Source organism: Poecilia formosa, unplaced genomic scaffold, assembly GCF_000485575.1.
Source record: "Poecilia formosa unplaced genomic scaffold, Poecilia_formosa-5.1.2 Scaffold1, whole genome shotgun sequence".
Lineage (NCBI taxonomy): Eukaryota > Metazoa > Chordata > Actinopteri > Cyprinodontiformes > Poeciliidae > Poecilia > Poecilia formosa.
In genome coordinates this window covers 3,894,398-3,914,360 of record NW_006799940.1, presented here as the reverse complement: position 1 = coordinate 3,914,360, position 19,963 = coordinate 3,894,398, and the positions used below count along the sequence as shown (strand labels likewise).

General features: G+C 37.3%; 1 protein-coding gene across 2 annotated transcripts in view; it reads left to right on the top strand.

Moving 5' to 3' along the window:
* ppp2r5a (protein phosphatase 2, regulatory subunit B', alpha isoform) overlaps nucleotides 1-16,632 on the top strand; it is a 38,112-nt gene extending 21,480 nt beyond the window's left edge. The window contains exons 3-14 of one of the 2 annotated variants that reach the window (XM_016668712.1): nucleotides 2,142-2,243; nucleotides 2,394-2,486; nucleotides 8,641-8,771; nucleotides 10,287-10,346; nucleotides 10,586-10,694; nucleotides 10,805-10,858; nucleotides 10,993-11,043; nucleotides 11,130-11,249; nucleotides 12,665-12,792; nucleotides 13,520-13,621; nucleotides 14,670-14,727; nucleotides 14,830-16,632. In XM_016668712.1, the coding sequence (XP_016524198.1) occupies nucleotides 2,142-2,243; nucleotides 2,394-2,486; nucleotides 8,641-8,771; nucleotides 10,287-10,346; nucleotides 10,586-10,694; nucleotides 10,805-10,858; nucleotides 10,993-11,043; nucleotides 11,130-11,249; nucleotides 12,665-12,792; nucleotides 13,520-13,621; nucleotides 14,670-14,727; nucleotides 14,830-14,928 (1,107 nt within the window). In that variant the 3' untranslated portion in view covers nucleotides 14,929-16,632. Of the gene's footprint in view, nucleotides 1-2,141; nucleotides 2,244-2,393; nucleotides 2,487-8,640; nucleotides 8,772-10,286; nucleotides 10,347-10,585; nucleotides 10,695-10,804; nucleotides 10,859-10,992; nucleotides 11,044-11,129; nucleotides 11,250-12,664; nucleotides 12,793-13,519; nucleotides 13,622-14,669 lie in introns of both variants that reach the window. The other variant, XM_007545817.1, reaches the window with a different exon arrangement.
* The last annotated feature ends 3,331 nt before the right edge of the window (nucleotides 16,633-19,963 follow it).

Below are 19,963 nucleotides of genomic sequence, written 5' to 3'. Positions count from 1 at the left end.
CTACAATCCAGCTTTTAGTTTATGTATTCATCTTCAGTGAGTTTAATAGATTAATTAAACTCACCTTGCCACCTAACCTGTCACGCTTTGGGTTTGAAAATACGGGAAATGCCGCCTGGAGTGGGAGGAGAGGGCGAATGAACGAACGTAAGATGGGGTGGAGGGGAGGAAATAGACCAGCGGACTGACGAACCGTTAGACCGGGGGACGAACACGGGGGGAAGCAATACGGGATATTTACGACACCTTCACTGGTCACACTCAGAAACTCATCTACTAGCCATGTACGATGCGCTCCGCCACCCGTTTCTTCAGACCGGGATATGAAATTTATTGTGCGGTTCGTCGGTAAAGCTACATTTACACGGTAAGCATCAGCTACTCAGCCGCCCGCCCTGTTCAGTCTATCCGCTCACCTCAGCGCTCTTCCCGCCGTTCGCTTTCAACCAGCAGCCCCGGAGGAGAAATGCTGCCGTACTCCAGGCATCCCCCAGTCATTTTAAGGATGCTTATTGGTTCCCCAAAAACGATAAAAAGTCGGGCATTATCATCAATCAATAAAATCCCCACGGACCAATCTTGAAGATTGGACTTTATGCCGCTGAGACTTAGCTTTTGTCAACAACTCAGAGGCGGAAGTGAGAGCTCCGCGCAACGCAAATGAAGTCCCGGCCGGAACACGGTGCGCTAACTAATAAAACATAAATTAACGAAGCTTCGAGGCAGGTAAATTTTCCTCGAGGAATTTTAGTAATCGAGGTACTCGAATCATTCGAGGAATCGTTTCAGCCCTAACTGGGATTGTGTGATTTCAAAGTAGAAGGAAAATATAGATGGTGTTTTTTTTTTACCAAGTTACCAAAGTCCAAAAAGGTGTGATGCCTTTGCAGCCCCTCTGACTCATTACTTTGTTGCACCTCCTTTTCCTGTTATTTCAGCTGCTTTTGAGGGTTTCAGTTCTGTCTAGCTCTGCACAGCTGTGTACATCTAAACACAAACATTTGAATCCTTTCTTCTTTCCAAATTAACTTCTGTTCTGTCAGATAAGACGGAGAGCATCCGTGAATAGCATTATTTTTAAGTCTTGTCACATAAATCTCAACTGAATTTACATCTTTGCTCTGACTGGGCCTTTATAAACATTGAAATTTAGACTCGTAGTTCGATCAGTTTTGTCTTCTGCATCCGCTGACAGGTTTTCCCGCTAGATTTTCCTGCATACAGATCCATAAGTTTTTCCACTGACACAAAAGCATCCCCGCACCAAAATGCCACCACTATGACTGACCATATTTTGCGTTCAGGGTGATGTAGAGTGTGAGCTTTCTCCTGGAAACGTTGGTACACATGATTTGCAAGTAGGTCAAATAGTTTAACTCTTGCCTTATTTGACCGGAACACCACCTTCCACATGTTTGCTTTCTCTCCTAAATTATTTTAAGAAAAACCACACAGAACCTCATAAAACTTTCCATTTACTTCAGATTCGAGTAAATCAGTGGAAATAATTGCCCCGTATATTTGCTTGGATATCTACAGGTAATACAAAATCAATTGGTTGAACTGGATTTTATTTCAGAGTGTCAGTTTTCTAGGGGCTGGATAGAGATGCATGTCCCTCTTGAATATTTTTTTGAAAGAAAAAAAATTAAATTTGTGTTTTGCTTTTTTTTTTTATCACATAAAAACCTTAATACGAGGCACTATATTTTCAAAATGTTATCAGAAGAATCATCGGCGTGTGAGATGTGACACATGCAAATGGGCTGTAAGCAAATTCATTTAGAGTCACACCACGCTACAATACAGTATGCAGTTTATTAACAGGAAGGAAGGACTGGTGTAGCAGTGTTGGTAAGCATCTGTAATGTCGGGGCAAAGTTTGAATATCACTGGAACATCTCCTCCAGTAGATGCTTGTATTTTAAGAGCTTGACATTAATCAGACGTAGTGAAACACACGGAAAACAACGATCCATATCAGGCCAAAAAATTTACATAGGATCATATATTAACACAGAAATTATGTTTCTTTGTTGTTGTTGTTGGGGGTTTTTTTTTTCAGCGTTCTTCTACTTCATTAAAAATTTAGATAGTTTTATTTTAATTAAAATTTACGTTGTTTCCCCACCTACCTGCAGATCACCACCAATATTTTCCGGGCTCTTCCACCAAGTGACAATCCCGATTTCGACCCAGAGGAGGATGAACCCACCTTAGAAGCTGCATGGCCTCACATCCAAGTACGTTTTCTAAACTTTTATACTTACACTTGAGATTTTATGCTTTTGTTTCAGAGTGATTGCAGAGTGTTTTTATTTTATTTATGTGTATATATATATATATATATATATATATATATATATATAAATGTTTTCCGTTTTCCTTTCTAGCTGGTCTATGAGTTTCTGCTGCGTTTCTTGGAGAATCCAGACTTTCAGCCCAGCATTGCAAAGCGATATATTGATCAGAAATTTGTGCTGCAGGTAGGTGGATTTTTTTCCAAAAATGTTTTGCATTACCAATTTGTTGCATTGTATAGATTTTGCGAATGTATCTCACAGTGTGGAAATCTAAATCAAGAAAGTTGGAGATTTCAAATGTGTCAAGTAGAGCAGACGCTATCGCCGCATTTCACCAGCCTACACTTCACTTTTTGTGGCTGAATCAGACAATCTGCTGCAACTCGTCTACATATGTCCACGCTCAGCACCCACCTACTTCAGGAATGCCTCACGTCTTGTAGCAGTTGCTAACAGGCATTATAAGGTTTGGAATGTCGGCCGAGCCACATCCGAGGTGCCTGGTTCGACTTTCCATGATGTGAGTGAGTCGTTTGTGAGCTTTAAATAGCTGCCTGTTGTTTACTCTTCAGGAGGAGAGAAGAAGAGTGTGGTCCAGCGCTGGCTGGCAATAAAAGCCAGTCAGAAAAGGCCTGATTAACTTCAATTATCATAAAACACAACTTTCCCAGTGAGATGTGCTGCAGCCATGAGAGCCAGAGATTCATAAGGAGACGAAAAAAACTGAGTAAAGATTTGGTGGCTTTCTTTGCGGCTCATTATGTCCGTTTTTCTGCTTCACCACTTCATTGGTTTGTTTTACTCTTTTGGTGATGCTGGATCAGAAAACAGCCGACATTCTGGAAAATAACCATATTTGAAGCTTATGCATGTTGTCGGGATGTATTTTAAACTTTTTTTGTACAGAGCGTAGCTGTGCCTTTGTGTTGCCATGAGGAACCTCAATTTGTGGCTTACTATAATGAGGGTGTTTTGGGGGGTTTTCCCCCCTCCCAAGACGCTTGTATTCATTTAAAGTAAAACCCACATCTAGCGCACAGTGTATCATTACTTCATCATTTTACCAGTTGAGCTCTGACAAAAAACCTTCATTGCTCATGAATTTTGCCATGTAGATTAGTAGATTCTTCTGGTGCCCAGTTAGTTTGGGCTTATGAGCCACTTGACATCTGTCTTTATTTTTAATTGGATAGCATTTCTATAGACTGGGTAAAATCTGTTCCATGAATATTAGAGAAGTGAAGAGTTTCTGATATATGATGATCCAGAGACTTGCAGCAATATATTTTGGGGTCTTTTTCCTGTTGTAAAACGTAATTTACAGTTTTGTAAATGTAGAAAAATGCTTAACTCATGTTTGAGTCAGTAAAGGACTATAAAGCATATCTGCTGCTTTTCAGCTTTCTGCACAGCACCCTTTCTTCTTTTTTTCGGTTTGTAGTCAATTTCTCACTTTTAACCCATTTTGTTTCAAATCAGGTGTGTACAGTTGGTAAATTTCAGTTTTGGCTCCAAATGATTGAGGTAAATTTCAACAGAACAATTTAGGCACATTCTCAAACTTTGCTAGAACTCCTTTTGTTTAACTTGAGTAGTATACACCAAAGTAATTGTGATTAGAATATTTTGTCAGTAATTGAAAAGCTTTGTGTTGGATCAGAACATACATTAAATTCCATTAGATTGTTCTTTAGGGGTAAATCATTTCATATGTTTGCCTTTATGCACCTTTTTAAGTTTTGAATTTTTAGCAGCGCCAAAATGTTGATATCCGCCTTGTACAATACATGCGTAAAAGAATGATGCGCTTTTAGGAGCTCAGTTGATGCCACCTGTGCAAAAAGTCCAGTTGGAAAATTTTCTTTTGCTAAATATTATACCGTCAACTTTTGGTGGGATTATAGCGAGCAATTGGGAGTGACAGCAACTTTACCGTAAAGTGCTTTTCCCATGTAAAATCTGAAATGTGGTCGCAAAACTTCTACAGAGTCAATAGATGTAGGACCTCCAGAATTTATTTGACTTTCAAATTAGCTCAGGAAAGTTGCGTGGAGAGTTTCATAGAAAAGGTTTGGGATGGCTGAGCAGCTGTATCCAACTCCAAGCATACATCACTAGGTTCAATGCAAAACATCAGATGCAGTGGTGTAGTGGAGACGTGGTCTCCTAAGAGGAAATCATGCCTTTATGTCTGGAAAACCAGCAGATGACTATTTACCTGTCTGCTTCAAATATAAAGTTTGTTGCAGAGGGTTTTAGTGTGGGGCTGCTTTTCAGAAGTTGGGCTCATCCCTTTAGCTCTGTGGAAAGGTACTTAAGTGTGTTGCACAATTTCGCTCGCTCAACTTTGTTTGAATAGTTTAGGAATGGCCCACTCCTGTTCCAACATGACTACGCTCTAGTGCTCGAAGCAAAGTCTATAAACGCACAGGTGAGAGTTTGGTGTGGAAGGACACGATTGGTCAGCATAGAGTCCTGACCTCAGCATCATAAAATACCTTTGGCATGAACTGAAAGGGAAATTAAGAATTGGACCTTCCTCCCCAACATTAATGTCTGACCTCACAAATGCACTTCTGGAAAAATGTATAGCAATTCCCTTACAGTCTCCAAAAGCGTTCTCACAATTGTCAAAGCTGGTGTAGCGACAAAGGATGGGTCAACATAAAGAAATGACCTCTGACTGTTCTATACAATATTGCAGATATACAACTTCTTAAAGAGATGAATATAAATACATGTTTAAAAGTCATCCGTAATTTTCTGCTGCCAAATAATAAAATTTCCCAGACTGCATAGCAAACGCATTTAAGGTAATGTTGAACAATAATGGAGATTGAAAATAAGAGAATGGAAAAATATTTGTAATTCCATACAACTAGACATTCGGATGTTCTCTGTTGCATTGTCTAAGAGTTGTCCTTCATTCCTGCCTTCCTTTCTCGTGTCCCTTCTTCCAGTTTTTTACTTTTACATTTTCCATATTTAGAGCCTGCCCGCGGCAGAAATATTTACCGTAAACATATGGTGAGCTTTACGACTGTGAGCTCTGGGACACCGAGTCCGGAAAAGTCTGAAATGTTTGTATAAAAGATGCGTAGTAGGCCTGTTTTAAAGGCAGCATTTTGTTCTGTATTTATATCGAGGCTAGCTCACTTTTTAAATGATTATAGTACACTTAATCTGTAAAACAGTGCATTCTGTCTCTTTGAGTGATGTAATGAATATAGATTGATAAAAGTTTGATAATAGGCATCTGTAGTGAGATGATGATTAGACACGTTTTTTTATTGAAGTCTGCCTGCGTCCACAGTCCAAATCAATTTATTTATAACCACAGATCAATATCTAGGGACATAACTTTCCCTCAACTCAGTGCATTAATGTTCCTCTTTTTGCCATATTTAAGTATTTCCCAGCTGATAATGTTCTACTTCATCATTCTGAAATAATGAGAATACGATGCTCAATCGTTTAACGATCTGGCTGACCTTCAACTAATGGTTCAACAAGTGGGTCGTCTTCTTGGAACCTGCTGCAGATTAGGATGTTCTAGCAGTTTCTGCATCCCAAAAAAGGATACCTTTGTTTTAGACAGTTTATTGAAACACAATAAATTTCAGAATTTATACGACCAGTGTTAAAAAGGCTGATTAAAAGCAGGTTGTTAACATGCCTGTGGTTTATTCAGTGTCATCCTGTTGGGATCAGTTGAGCCTTTGCAAACGAGTCAGATGAGCTTGCTCTTTAACTTCAGTCACTTTGTCAAGTTGCACCAGAATGATGTTTAAAATATTTTCTGTTTTAACTATTTTTTTTAAAAATTAAATGGGTTTTTATCTTACCGGAAAGAATGAAAGAGGGTGATAAAATGAAGAGCTCAGCCTTTAATTTGACTTTGTCCACCCAGTGTCAACGAGAGCCTGAGGTTTTAGACCGAAATAGAAAGCTGCTCTCATATTAGAAAGTCATTTGAGTGACAATTTAAGTCATAATTAACAATGACATTGTGCAGTAATGAAAGCATCTTAGATCTCATATGTTTTTTTTCATAAGCAGTTCTGTGCATTTGTTGCATGATGACTTTGCTGAGAGCCAACGTCCTGGCGTGACCTTTTGTGATTGAATATTGATGATTTCCCCCTCAGGCGAAACCAGCACCCCCTCATTACACTGTGGCTGTGTTCATTTCATAATAAACACAGACCCAATGGCCACATCCCATTTAAATATTATTGATCAACTTCAGTGTTGATTGAGTGCTTATGTAACTCTTGAAAGCCTGCTGCAAGTGAATAACCAGAGCTGCTGGAATTTATGATGCACATATCAATCAATCTGTTGTTTAGCTATACCACATTGTTAAATGTGCTTTTATCACAAAAGAAATCCAAATAATGCTTAATGTTTACCTGGCCATCACAAGTAGAATGAAATGACTTGACGTACATCATCACAATAGCACTGTACACTATTTATCTAACTGTAGCCAAATTAGTTCAAAATAATGCAACGAAGGTCCGAATTTTTCCAGATATATATACTTTTTATTTATTTATTCAAAACACATTCAAGCCAATATTGCAAGGCTCACACATTTAACTAGTTATCTAGTTTACAACTTGCAGGCTTGTAATTTTGTATTTTTAGAAAGATTGTCAATAACACCAAATGTATTACGTCACTCACCACCTGATTGAAACTCTTTACTTTTATGTAACTCAATTTCAGTGTAATTACATCTGTTCTTTGAAGATCCAGAGATCCTATGGTCTGAAAACATTTGGAATTTAATTTCATTTATTTCTGGGTCTGAAAAAGGATAAAGAAAATGGAGTATGACAAAATATTATTTCTAGACTTTTTTTCAATTCATTCATGATTTCATTTGTAAGATTCATTCACAAATCCATGTCTGTCCATCACTCCATGTATTGTGATGTTACACAACCTGACCTGTGGACATTTCTGAAATTCATAGTGATTTTTAATTTTTTTATTACCTAAATAAAGCCCTCGAAGGTCTCCGCTTTCAGAGAGCATTAGCAAATAAGCAACACACCAGACAGGTCAGGGATGAGGTATAAGGAGACGTTCAAAGCAGGGGAAAGTGTTTTACACAACTGTAGCAAGACACATTCTCCACCTGATCTGACAGGCAAGCAGAAAATGAACCACAGAAACGGTGAAGAGGCCTGTGGTAAATCTGCAGGAGCTGCAATATGATGACAGGACAACCACATGCAAATCGCCCCAAACTCACTGGATCAATGAAGTACCAAAGGTCTGCCCTCTCACTAGGTCCTCTCTGAAACATGGTGGCAGCATCATGATCTGGCGATGCCTCAAGTGGTGTTAAATTTTGACAGCACATATTTTATGGAGAAGTTTCCGCTGGTTCTGTTCGGCTCTGAATGCATCGTTTCTAAAAACTCGTCCAACATTGGCTGCAAACTTCACCAGCTTTTAAATGAGTGCATGTATGGTTATAAAATGATGCTTAAAATTTCCTGTGGAGTAAGAAGTAATAACACGAAAACAGTTGCATCCTTGTGCAAAATCTACAGACGCAATACTCTGTTGCAACAGTTAGACTGCTTGCACCATTGAATGACACAGAACAGCTGAATGCATTTAAATAAGCAGGGGGGAAAATGTGCACAAGCATGATGAAGTCTTGTCCTTGGCAGTAAACTGGGATAGAAACGAGCTGTCTGCCCTCTCACCAAGGTGACAGTAAAACACGAGCAGAAGACGAGCACAAAACCCACAAAGACTACTTTTTTTTATTTCGGTGGCTTTGGCTTTGCTTTCCTCAAACTGAATTGTAATGATGACTCATCACATGTCTGTAAATAGCTGCTTAATTCTGGGGGCTTGAAGGCTGTTTACATTATTGAGCGCTCAGGCACATGTACTGTGTGCACAGGAAGTAAAGTGCGAGTTTCCAGTAAAACAGAGCTTGATTATTCATACTTTGGAAACAGTCACCACTTGGCTGCATCACAGTTGGTAATATAAGAGATTTTTAGGATATTTGGGACTTAAGCGAGATGACGTGGTCTTAACACCACCAAGAACTGTTATTATATGAGCTACACGTGTAGTGAAGGGAGTGTATTTGAGTCATAAAGGACAGAAATGACGATTACATAAAATGTAATGCCTGTTTTTAGCTCACCAGATGATGGAGGATGTTTCTGTTGGCTTCTCAAACAAAATGAAGGATTTCCTTACAAACAAAACTCAAATAGATTACCTTTTTTCCCTGACATTTGCTAATAAGTCAATACGTTTTTGATAATAAGATGATTCTTCTTTCGTCTTCGTTCTGCAGCTGCTGGAGCTGTTTGATAGCGAGGACCCGAGGGAGCGGGACTTCCTGAAGACTATTCTCCATCGGATTTACGGAAAATTCCTGGGCTTGAGAGCCTTCATCAGGAAGCAGATCAACAACATCTTCTTGAAGTGAGTTAATTATTATTAGGGAAGCATGTCTTTCGCTGATAAATGCTGCATAGAAACATGGACTTTCTTTTAATCCATTTGTGTGGAATATATTCCAGAGAATAAAAGTTTTATCATTTGTCAAATGATAATTGCAAAAGGGAAAAGTTATTTTAAAAATGTCTGCTAAATCTCTGACTTTACCCAGAAAGTCTTTCGTTTCTTTTAATCCAGGTGTAGTTTGCAGCAATGAGCATAACTCATTAATTTTCACCCAACAGCTCAGATTCCCTCCTAATTACTAAGGAGACTCGAAGCTGTGAGTGAGAAGCATCACTTATTCTTCCCAGCAGTTCTCTGCGGCTTTATTGCTGCTGTTGCTGTGTGACGATGAGCTTTGGATGATTGAGGCAGGGAACGCTTGATGTCGTTTCCAACAGGCGAGGTGGCAAAACGGGTGGCCCCGACGTTGGCCATCTGCCACGGAGGATAAAAATAGGGCCACAGTTGTCAGGCTCTGTACATAGCAGACAGATGGAAATGCTTTATCAAACAGGTGAAGGTGAATTATGTATAGCTCATTGATCATTTTTGTTTGTTTGTTTGTGGTGCTGACACCTGATTCGGATTTGCTTTTTCATATGGATATTACTGTGCAAAAGTTTTGAGCTGGCCCTCGTTTCCTAATATTTCCCTCCCAAGGATACAGATATTGCTATAATTTTTTAAAGTAGCGTCGATAGTTTTCAATTTTTATTTTATTATTTTTTTTTTTTACTACAGCTGCTATTTTAGCCATTTTCAATCTAATGTAAGAATCATTTAAATATATTTGAGCAAAATAGAGATTTAAATTGGATCTTTGTGCACAGTTTTTGTTGTTGGATCACTACAGTACCAAAGATAACAGTTAGTCATAAAATTGCATTTTTGTCAGCAATTTGGTTCTTAAAAGTTGTCCTACAGTAGGATGCATCTCTTATTTCCCTTTGAAATAAAACCAGCTGTGTTTGAGACCTTTAAAAATTATTTTATCTATCAGTTTATTATTGTAGAGTAGGAGGGACTTTCAGGTATGACGACGCTCCTAGTGCAGTTTGTTCAGAAAATAAGTCAAAATAGAGGACAATAGAAGGGCCTTTGTTGAAGTAGCAGTCTTTTCTTTTTCCTACGGTTTTCCTGTTCCTGAACCTGTTCATGTGTAATTAAATCTATAAATTCTTTGTTTCCATTGTACTTTTTTCTCTTGGTTTGGTTTCTTATAACTTAAACAAAGCCTCTTTTCTGCTGCCTTAAATCCTCAAATATTTTTAGTTTTTCTGAAGCTCACGTTGTTCATGTTTGTTTCATAAAATATATATTTCTTTAAGAAAGCCTAGAGTTTAGAGTTTTCACTTATTCTCTATGTTAGTCATTTCAACAGTATTTTTAAATTCACCCAGATTTAAGTAATCTGCTCCAGTTTTAAAGTTTTATGTTTTAATAATGTTATATTTTCTTTGCTTGTTTTTTTTTTTTTTTTTTTTTTTCCCCCAGGTTCATTTATGAAACCGAACACTTTAATGGTGTGGCCGAACTGCTGGAGATCCTCGGAAGGTGAGGGAAGATTAAAATGAGAGGTTTTTGGGTTTTTCTTTGCCATAAATAAAACTGATTATGCTGATTTAAACTGTCTCTGTACATTGTGGTACATTTGATTGTGTCCTGATCTGGTTTGCAGGCATGAGCGGAATGAGATCAGTATTTCAGAGCATGCTGTTTGGAAAACAGCCGTTGTGCTGATGGGATTCCTTTGTGTTTTCTGTAATCTAGTGAGGCGTGTTTTTTGTTTACAGTATCATCAACGGTTTCGCGTTGCCTCTGAAAGCAGAGCACAAGCAGTTCCTGATGAAGGTGCTCATCCCGTTGCACACAGCTAAAGCATTGTCCCTTTTCCATGCACAGGTAGGAATAAAAAAATTCTCATCTATGTATTGCAGCACCTTCTAGTGGCTTGGAAATGAAAATGCATGTTTATTTATTTTATTTTATTTTTCTGTTTTTCTGTACTTCAGCTGGCTTACTGTGTGGTTCAGTTCCTGGAGAAAGATCCCACGCTTACCGAGCCGGTACCGTTTTTATCCTTCCTCCCACTCAAAGCTCACTGCACTAGATTAGTCTGCCGCAGCAAATTATTTTATAGTGGTTACTAGAAACTGTCCACATGAACGAGCGTAAAACAGAATTTCTGATGTCTCCATAGGTGATCCGCGGCCTGTTGAAGTTCTGGCCCAAAACCTGCAGCCAAAAAGAGGTATTCTTCGTCTCCTTGTGCAGTTTTCAGCTATTTCTGTCTCTTACATGGTGCTAATTTTTTGTAATTTTCACCTTCCCACTCAGGTGATGTTCCTGGGCGAAATAGAGGAGATCCTCGATGTCATCGAACCGTCGCAGTTTAAAAAGATCCAAGAGCCATTATTCAAGCAGATTGCTAAATGTGTGTCCAACCCACATTTTCAGGTAAGCTCAAAATACACAGATGTAAGGAAGGATCTTTTGTTTATTTAAATCAACTTGTTTTTAGTCAGATGGGATTCAAGTTACCAGCAGTGCTTGTTCGCAATATCTTCAGCCAACTTTCCTCAGACCTTTGTGCATATCACTAAATTAACTGAAGAGATGTGAAAAAATTTTTGCAGATTTGCATCAGTTTAGTTCCTTTTTTTTGAATGCTTCAAGTTTGATTTGTTTAGTTTATTTCAGGTCTAAACAAGTGTGGACCAAAGAAAAGTTTATTTCCAGACCTTTTAGACTAGAAGCAAATGTTTTCATTTCTACAAATTAGTTGCTTCAGTCTTTTCTGCAACACTGGTTAAACCATAGACAAACATAGCCAGAAACAAGAGAGAATTTGCTTAGTAAATGTATTTTCTTTGTTTTAAAGATGCTTGTTTTTCATAAATGGTATCCTGTCAGAAAACCTGCCTAGTTATTAAAAAAAAGTCTCAAATTGTCTCAGTCAGTGCCAAACAGCCTTGCATTTATTTCCAGATGTAGTCTCACATGTTCTTGAAGAAGAACTTTTTTACCTGTAAGGATGACCAGAAAAACAGAAACTTGTAATTACTGAGCACGAAGTAGAAAAATTACCCTCAAATGTTGGTGAGGAGCGTAGCAAAGGTTTATTAGCTCTGTTGATGGCAGAAATAGGAAAACTTCTAAAGCTGTGGCCAACGGGGTCATTGGAGAAGGTGTGACAATGTTGGACTTTTTTTATTATTATTATTTCTTTAGGTCACAAATGACTTGTAGTGACATTTATTGTAAATCTGTAATAGTGTTTTACTACATAAATGCACATTAAACTTTTTCCAGATTAAATTGAGTTTTTATGAACAGCTTTGGGAAAGTTGACCCGTTTTACATAAGCAGTCTCTGCTTACTTGAAGAAGGTGGAGCTGTTGGTGCCATTATTATTAATTGTTATAAATAAAAGGCTTGTGGATGATTTTAGCATTCACTATTTAGCTTCTCATAGATCAAATGTCTTTTATTGTTTGACCTTTCCTGACAAAAACTGGCTTTCAGCATTAGATGCTTCATTATGTGTCCAGTGTTGAGGATAAAAATGTTTTTGCTTTCTAATTAAACTCAGACCTTTAATAAAGAGGAGACTAATGGATTCAAAAGCTTTCCTTTAGCAGTTTTTAAGGTCGTGAGCTTTGATTTGCTGATATTTGAAACTCATTTTATATATAAAAAAAGAATAATTTGACTCAATGGACCAACAAGTAACAGGCATTATGTTTATGCAGCATTTTCTTTCTTCCATCCGTGTTGCATCTTCATCTCCATCTTTACCTAAAACTGCTTCTGTTTGATTTCCTTCAACGTAGTTTTGTTTTTTCTGAACTTCCCTCTGTGTGTTCTGACAGGTAGCAGAGCGGGCACTGTACTTCTGGAACAACGAGTACATCCTGAGCCTCATCGAGGAGAACATCGATAAGATCCTTCCCATCATGTTCAGCAGCTTGTACAAAATCTCTAAAGAGCACTGGAACCAGTATGTACCGTCACTGTAGGAGGAGCAAAAATAATCTTAAGAAGGGCAGGGACTGTGTAAATAACTAGCTTATGTAAATAAAATAAAAGAAATTGAAATTTTTATTTTAACTTAATTTTGAGTAACCGTAAAGATGAGCTTTCATGCGCATAAACCTTGTGCGGTCTGTTTTTAAATCTGTGTTTATATGCATACAGTTTACACAGACAGATGGCACCATTATGTTCGTCACAGATAATTTAGCACAAGTTTCTGTTTTCTTCATACACTTTCTGCCTTTCAGAAAAATAATAGAGGCATGTTTGAATGTGTATACATACACTTATGTACATCATGTCCTTAAGAAAATATTGTCTCTTTGGTCAATTGCTCTTGTGGTGTAATAATTCCAAGACTAAAAAAAATTATTTTAAGATGCAATTATATCAATTTAATTGTTTTCTCTTTATTTTTTTTTCATCATTCGTGTTGACTAGATTAACTTGAAAAGGACTGGCTGAGTGAATATAGGCAGCAAAAGTCCAAAGAAAAACTTAAATACTTTAAAGGCTAATATAATAATAAAATCCATCTTAAAAGTTAAATCCAGTTTAAAAATCTGAAACGTTTACTTTGGTTTACACAAGAATATGGGAGAGGATTAAAAAGTTGTAAAATTGTAAAAACCACCAGCATGTGATGTTTGTGAACCGTCTTCTTGAAGCTCTTGATTGTTTTTCTGTTTCAGGACAATCGTGGCTTTGATCTACAACGTCCTGAAGACGCTGATGGAGATGAACTGCCCTCTGTTTGACGAGCTGACGGCTTCCTATAAAACACAAAAGCAGCAGTAAGCAGCATTACCCCCAACATCAAATAGTGACAGTTTTCAGCAAAAAGCACACTTCTAATGGAAAATTCAAATTTAAGCTTGATTTTTAGTTTTTAAATTTACTTTCTGTAGAGCTGGGGTGTGCAAACATTTTGACACGTGGGCCAAATTCGTCAGCTCAAAAGTACTCCTTTTTAAAGACTAAGATCACCAATTTTTTTGTTCCTACTCAACAACAAGGCTGTAGCGATACACTAATCTCACAATACAATATGATGCAGGACTCTGCTCACAATATGATCTATATCACGATATTCAGTAAACGATACGATTTTTACAATTTTATGAAAGATTTTAGAGGGACAGTGTGATTTTGCTGACATTTTGTGACTGTTTCATAGATTTGGGTTGAATTAATTGAACTGATGGTGTAATAACTGCTGTTTTTGTTATACATTTGTTATACATTTGCTTAGCTTAAATGTTAATTGTGTGGCTTTGTGTATTTGGTTATCCAGAAAAAGAACTTTTTTTTTTTTTGCTTATTCACTTATATTAGATAATGCAATTTATCTATTTTGTTTCATTATTTAATTAATTGTAACTGTTTCATTGCATGTCATTTTTAATGCACATGTGCAACTGGGTACAAAATGTCATGTGTGATAGCTGTCATTTAATTCTTGTGGATTTGACATAAACTCCAAATAAAAGAAGGATTTAATGTATCGATACTCGTGGATGAAAAATCAATACTATCTGAGGAAAAAAAAAATATCAACAAATATTGTAGCTGTCAGCTGGCCTGGCTGAAAGTGAGGAGTGGGGAAATACCTTTACTATATTTACTTCAGACAAGGATGCAGTTAACGATTAGCTGGTAGGATGTCCAAACTATTTCCTCAGAATTCGTGTTTTGAATAGTTTGTGCAAAGATTACAAGCTTAATTAAATAAATCCATCTCAGAGGTAAATTTTAAAAAAAAAAAAAGGAAAAATAGGCATAAATATTTCAGCATTCTGTATTGAGTTGGTTGTCTGAATATACATCGATTTGTTTTTCCAGAGAGATGATGAAGGAGCAGGAGCGGGACGAGCTGTGGAAGAAACTGGAGGAGCTGCAGATCAGCCGCACCTCCGAGGTCCAGAACAACAGCCACGGGTTGCCTGCAGCCCTTAACAACAGTAACAACAACAACAACAACAACAACAATAATGAACCCCAGGAGAGCAGTGGCAATGTTGAAGCTACTGCCGTCATCATGGAAGACCTCCATCAAGACGCTACCGACACAGCCGGCGAGAGCGTCTCGTGTGCCAAATGACAGCGGATGGCAGCTTTTAATTCTGAAGCGCTTCAACTTTCAGGACCGTTGGAGGAGGATTAACAAGGATGTAACACAAATTACACCTCAGCAGTATAATAAATCTTAGTTCTACAAAGAACACCAGCAGTTCTTTGTATATATATATATATAAATATAAATATATATATATATATATTTCCTCCTGAGACATTTTTTTTTTTTTGGGATGTTACAGTGTGGCTGCCGTATGTTGTTTATATGTCTGATCAGAGCTGTATCCTTCCACGTCTAGTTTCCTTATCGGTAATGATTTTTATTTTATTTTTTTCTCGTGCTCGGTGTATGATACATGGGAAGGAGAGGAAATGACTTGAATTTACCGTTTCCAACCGTGCTGCACTTAGAAGAAAACAAGCCGAACAGCTATTTAAAGATGTCTATTTTTAATGTGCTTTTCCTCGTCGCTGCCCACACCTGTAGGTGCAAACCTGAAACGAGAAGGGAACTTGAATGTTGGGAGTGTTTTTCTTTATCTTTCGCACATGGGACCAGACCCAGATAAATACAGACACCCGTATATATATTTATACAGAGACCTGTTTATATGCAAAAAAAAAAAAAAAGAATTTTAAAAATTGTTGAGATGAAGAATCATGGCCATAAATGATTTATGATAAACGGATATAATTCCTGAAATCACTCTGCTTTAGACTACAAATTTAAAAGTGATTAATACTTAAGGTAAATGTAATATTTTTTTAGCCTATTTTTGTGGTTGCAGGTGTTGGTAAATACTTTTTTCATCTTGGTGAAAACATGAAGCTAATACATTTGTCACTGTTTATTAAAGGAGTCACACTAAAGTATTGAGAAAAGGGCTTTTGATATTCAAAAAATAAATATATATATATATTTTTTTGATTTAAAGGAATAGCTCAGCATTTCAATTTTGCGCCTGTAAATGATGGCTCTGTCCTGAGAATAAAAAAATCTACCAAATTAAACTTAAAAAGCACACTAATTAGCACCTACATGCTTTATTGAGAAGATGCATTACAAGAAAGTTAAAAGTATTAAATGACGCAACACAGACCGCAATTATTTACCACAATAATGAATTGTTCCTTTAAAACCGTTGAACTAAAAAGACCAAAAAAGAAAAGCCTGAGCATTGATGAAGATGAATGTTTTTGGGTCATCCAGGAATGGGATGCATCATAAGCTTCTGTGTATTTTTTGGAGTGTATTTATTGAGCTTGGAGGCTACTTACAGGGAAATGCCACTCGGCTTCGACGTTGCTGTGGTTGAGCAACGGTTAAAATCGTCTCGGCTCCTTCCTGGTGGTAAACGAGACGCAACTGTGACTCTGCATTACCAAGAAAATTGCACCAGAAAAACCCATGAAAGATGAGAAATCCAGACCACCAGTGACTTTTCGCCTGACGCGTCCGACCTTGGGAGCTCAAACATGATGTGAAAAGCGCGACCCCTGACCTCCACGGTTTATAGGAAAGACTTCTGAGAGCCAGCGCTGAATGGCGTTCCCTCTGAACCTGACGTCTGTTCTTGTTTCTGCTCTGTTCAGTTCATCTGTCGGTCTTTGATGCCTTTCTGTCAGTACAGCATTCCAGCCTCTGTGAACTTTAAAACGGGGAACCTGTTTTGTAATCACAGGCACTGTTTAGGTTTCACCATCAAATAAAGTCTACTTTATCTTTCTATTCAATGCGTAATGGCTTCTTTCTTTTTTTTGTTTTGTTTTTTTTTTTCTCTATGAAACATTGCAGTTTTCTGTAAAGATCAGCAGGGGGTGCAAAGTTTCTACTTATTTTTAAATAATGCCTTGGAAAAGGATTCATACTCAAACTTCCTCGCTTTACTATGCACAACCACAAGTTTTAATGAGATTTTATAAGAATAAGTATGAAGTTGACATGGAAAACTACATACCAAGGACATTTGCTACTCATTAAAGCTGTTCTTTCTCTGCCTCCAAGTTCAACTACAGAAAGTATGTCCTGGGTGGTTTGCAATTCTGTCACACTTCAGATTGAAAAGATCTGTGTGAGATGCTGAAATCTTAATATGTCTTATCACTTAACTTTGCTTTAAACCTTACAACTTATTCCCACACTCATCTGCGATGATTCTTGGTCTTCTTGATGCTTTCTTCTCTAATGTCCTCTAAAAATCATCAGAGGCCTTGACCAAATAAATAAATTCCAGTGAATTACGTTCATGTTTTTGGCGGTAATGTGACATAAAGATAAGTTTAAATAAGGATTTTTTTTTTAAACTGTTTTCCCAGCAGAGATTCTTCCTCTGTCTTTCTTGTCTTTTCTGCCTTGCTTTCATAAGTCTTGTGACTTCGTTTGTATTTTTTTGTCATTTTCTTCAACCACACACAGCAGCATGCCGTCGTAGTCGGGTAAAAAGGACTAAAAACGAGGAAAAAGCAGGCAACATCTTCATAAAACATAAAGAGCTGTTAATAAAGACCACTTTAAAAGAAAGTTCTGGACATTTAAGGTATTTGTAATGTGATGTTTTACAGATTTATGCTTTAAAAATTTACTGTGTTTTGGTTTTGAAGTTTTTGTGGTTGGCGCCTCCACAAATTAATTAATCCAATATTTTCCCTAAGTCAAAGCGTGATCATTTCTTGGAGTCAAAATGAGGCTTTGAAACCTAATGCATGTCAAGCCAAGCATGGTGGAGGCAGCATCATGCTGTGGGTCTGTTTCTAAGGCATGGTGCATCCCACAGTGTGAGGAGTTTAAAACTGAAATATTCAGTTTTTCCTTAGATTACGACTGGATTGTTGAAACTTTGTCACAGTTCTTTATCCCAACAGGAACATTATCTCAAACTCACTTCCATGAATGTTTCTGTAGGATTGAATATTTCTTTATAGTCAAGTTTTTTCCTAAGAGGTAAAGTTTTTTAGCTTGTCAAATAATTTCATTTATTATGCATTAAACTTTGACTTAAATTGGGTATATGGAAACATTTTAAACAAGTTAGTCACAAACCAAAGAGCTGAAGCAGACTTTGCTGCTCAGGCAGCTATAAATCATTCCATCTTCTTGATGCTAAAGATATAAGATTTAAAATAGTCATGCCAAGTTTATCACATGAATACAAGGGAGTCATTCTCGGTTACACAGGTTATCTAAATATAGACATTTCTACTGCACACTGAGATGATTGGGTTGTTTCCTAGCAACCCTCCAGTATGCCTCAAAAGTGATGATTCAGTCGTTTTCGTCAAGTTTTCCTCTCTAATTTGTGACTTCCTCTCCCAGATGTTCTGCATCAGTCTGGGCTCGTTACGCCGTTTTTCTTTTTAATCTTGAAAGTGTTATTCTTCAGCAGGCAAATGCCAAGAAGATTCAGCTGGACATCTGATTTTTATTTCAGGTAAATCACTGTAGTGATGCCAAGTGACTGGACCCAATAGAACAGAAGGCTGAAAAAACATCAAAAGCTCCAACAAAGTATCACTTTAAGGATGGGAAAACCTTTGCAGCTGCATTTTTGCAGATTTTTGATTGTTTTTACATTTTCCCCTCTGTCTTTTTTTTATGTTGAATTGTTCATGGTATTTGTCGAGCAGAAAGAGTTCAGACATTTTTAATCTTGGTCTCACTTTTTTATGTGAAAACCAGAAATGTGTACTTCACTATTTAAACTTTAACTGCATGTATTTTTCCCATCAAAAAAAAAAAAATCCTCAAAAAAATCCTCAAAGGATAGATTCTTAAAAAAGTTCCAATATAATAAAAGATGTGCTTTAGAGGTTTTCACATCTTAACCATGGGTGTGAATTAATATTCTGAGTTCTGTGAAATAACACAAACTGTTGTACTTGTCCAGTGGCTTCATTTGACCTCAAGACTCTTTCCCAGAACTAACACCTCCAACACTCCCACGAGTGAGGAAGTCACATGCAAACTCACCGGCAAAACAATACAATTGAGTCGAGAAGCTGAGCGTGGCTGAAAGAGACAAAAAAAAAAATCCCCATTTCATTGGACCAAAGCTTCCCTTTCTAAATTCCTGTTTGAACAGCGCAGGCTGTGTTTGAATGTTTCCGTTGGAAGATGAGCACCAAGAGGTTTAATCGGGTTTTGAAGAATGAGTTGCCAGTGATGTAACCATGGGACAATGGACTGCATTGATGGGAGACGGCAACAAAGCATGGCAACGTTTTCCGCACTGAATCCGGCGTAAACCTAATTGCATTTCACAATGCTTTGTTAGGAGTTGTAGCTGCAGTAACTTAAAAAAAAAACAAACAGTAAGGTTTAAAGCTCAATGCTGTCAGTGTGACAGAGTATGACTTTTCAGTTGAGTGCACTCTAAAAATATGTATTTTATCTCAATTTATTGTTTTTTTTATGCACTCTTTTGCTATATTGTTTTTGTGTCACCGTGGAGATTGATGGCTACTGTGAAATGTTGCCTTGGTGCAGAGGTGGGTAGTTATATTTAGTAACTTTACTTGAGTAAATCTTTGGAAAAATGTATTTTTAGGAGTACTTTTACTGCGCTGTTTTTTTTACATTTACATGAGTATTTTTTTTAAAGAAGTATTATATATTTTGGTCCATCTGATATTGAAATTTTCAAATATTAAATGATTGATGTTTTGATCAGTTACTCTTTACTTGAACAACCTTTTTACCAAATACATTTTTGCCTTTACTTTTACTTTTACTTTAGTAAAAATATGTTGAGGTAGCGCTACTTTAACATACTTTTGGGCAGTCTACCAATCTCTGCCTGGGTGGTCACTAATGTCTACATTGAAACTTGCAGGTGTTTTCATTCAGGCATTTGGTAAAATGAGTTGCTTTGCAAATCGTCAATGTAAAGAAAATCTTTGAGAAGTAAACGAGAGAGCAAACCTGCTGGTTAGTTCCTCTCAAGATATTAAAAGTCACCAGTTAAGTTAGACTGTGCCGGGTGGAAGTTTTGGTAATTTATTAGCAGTGACTGCTTCAATCAGGCCAGTCAGGACAACAGAGGCCTCATCTGAATTGGCTTCGT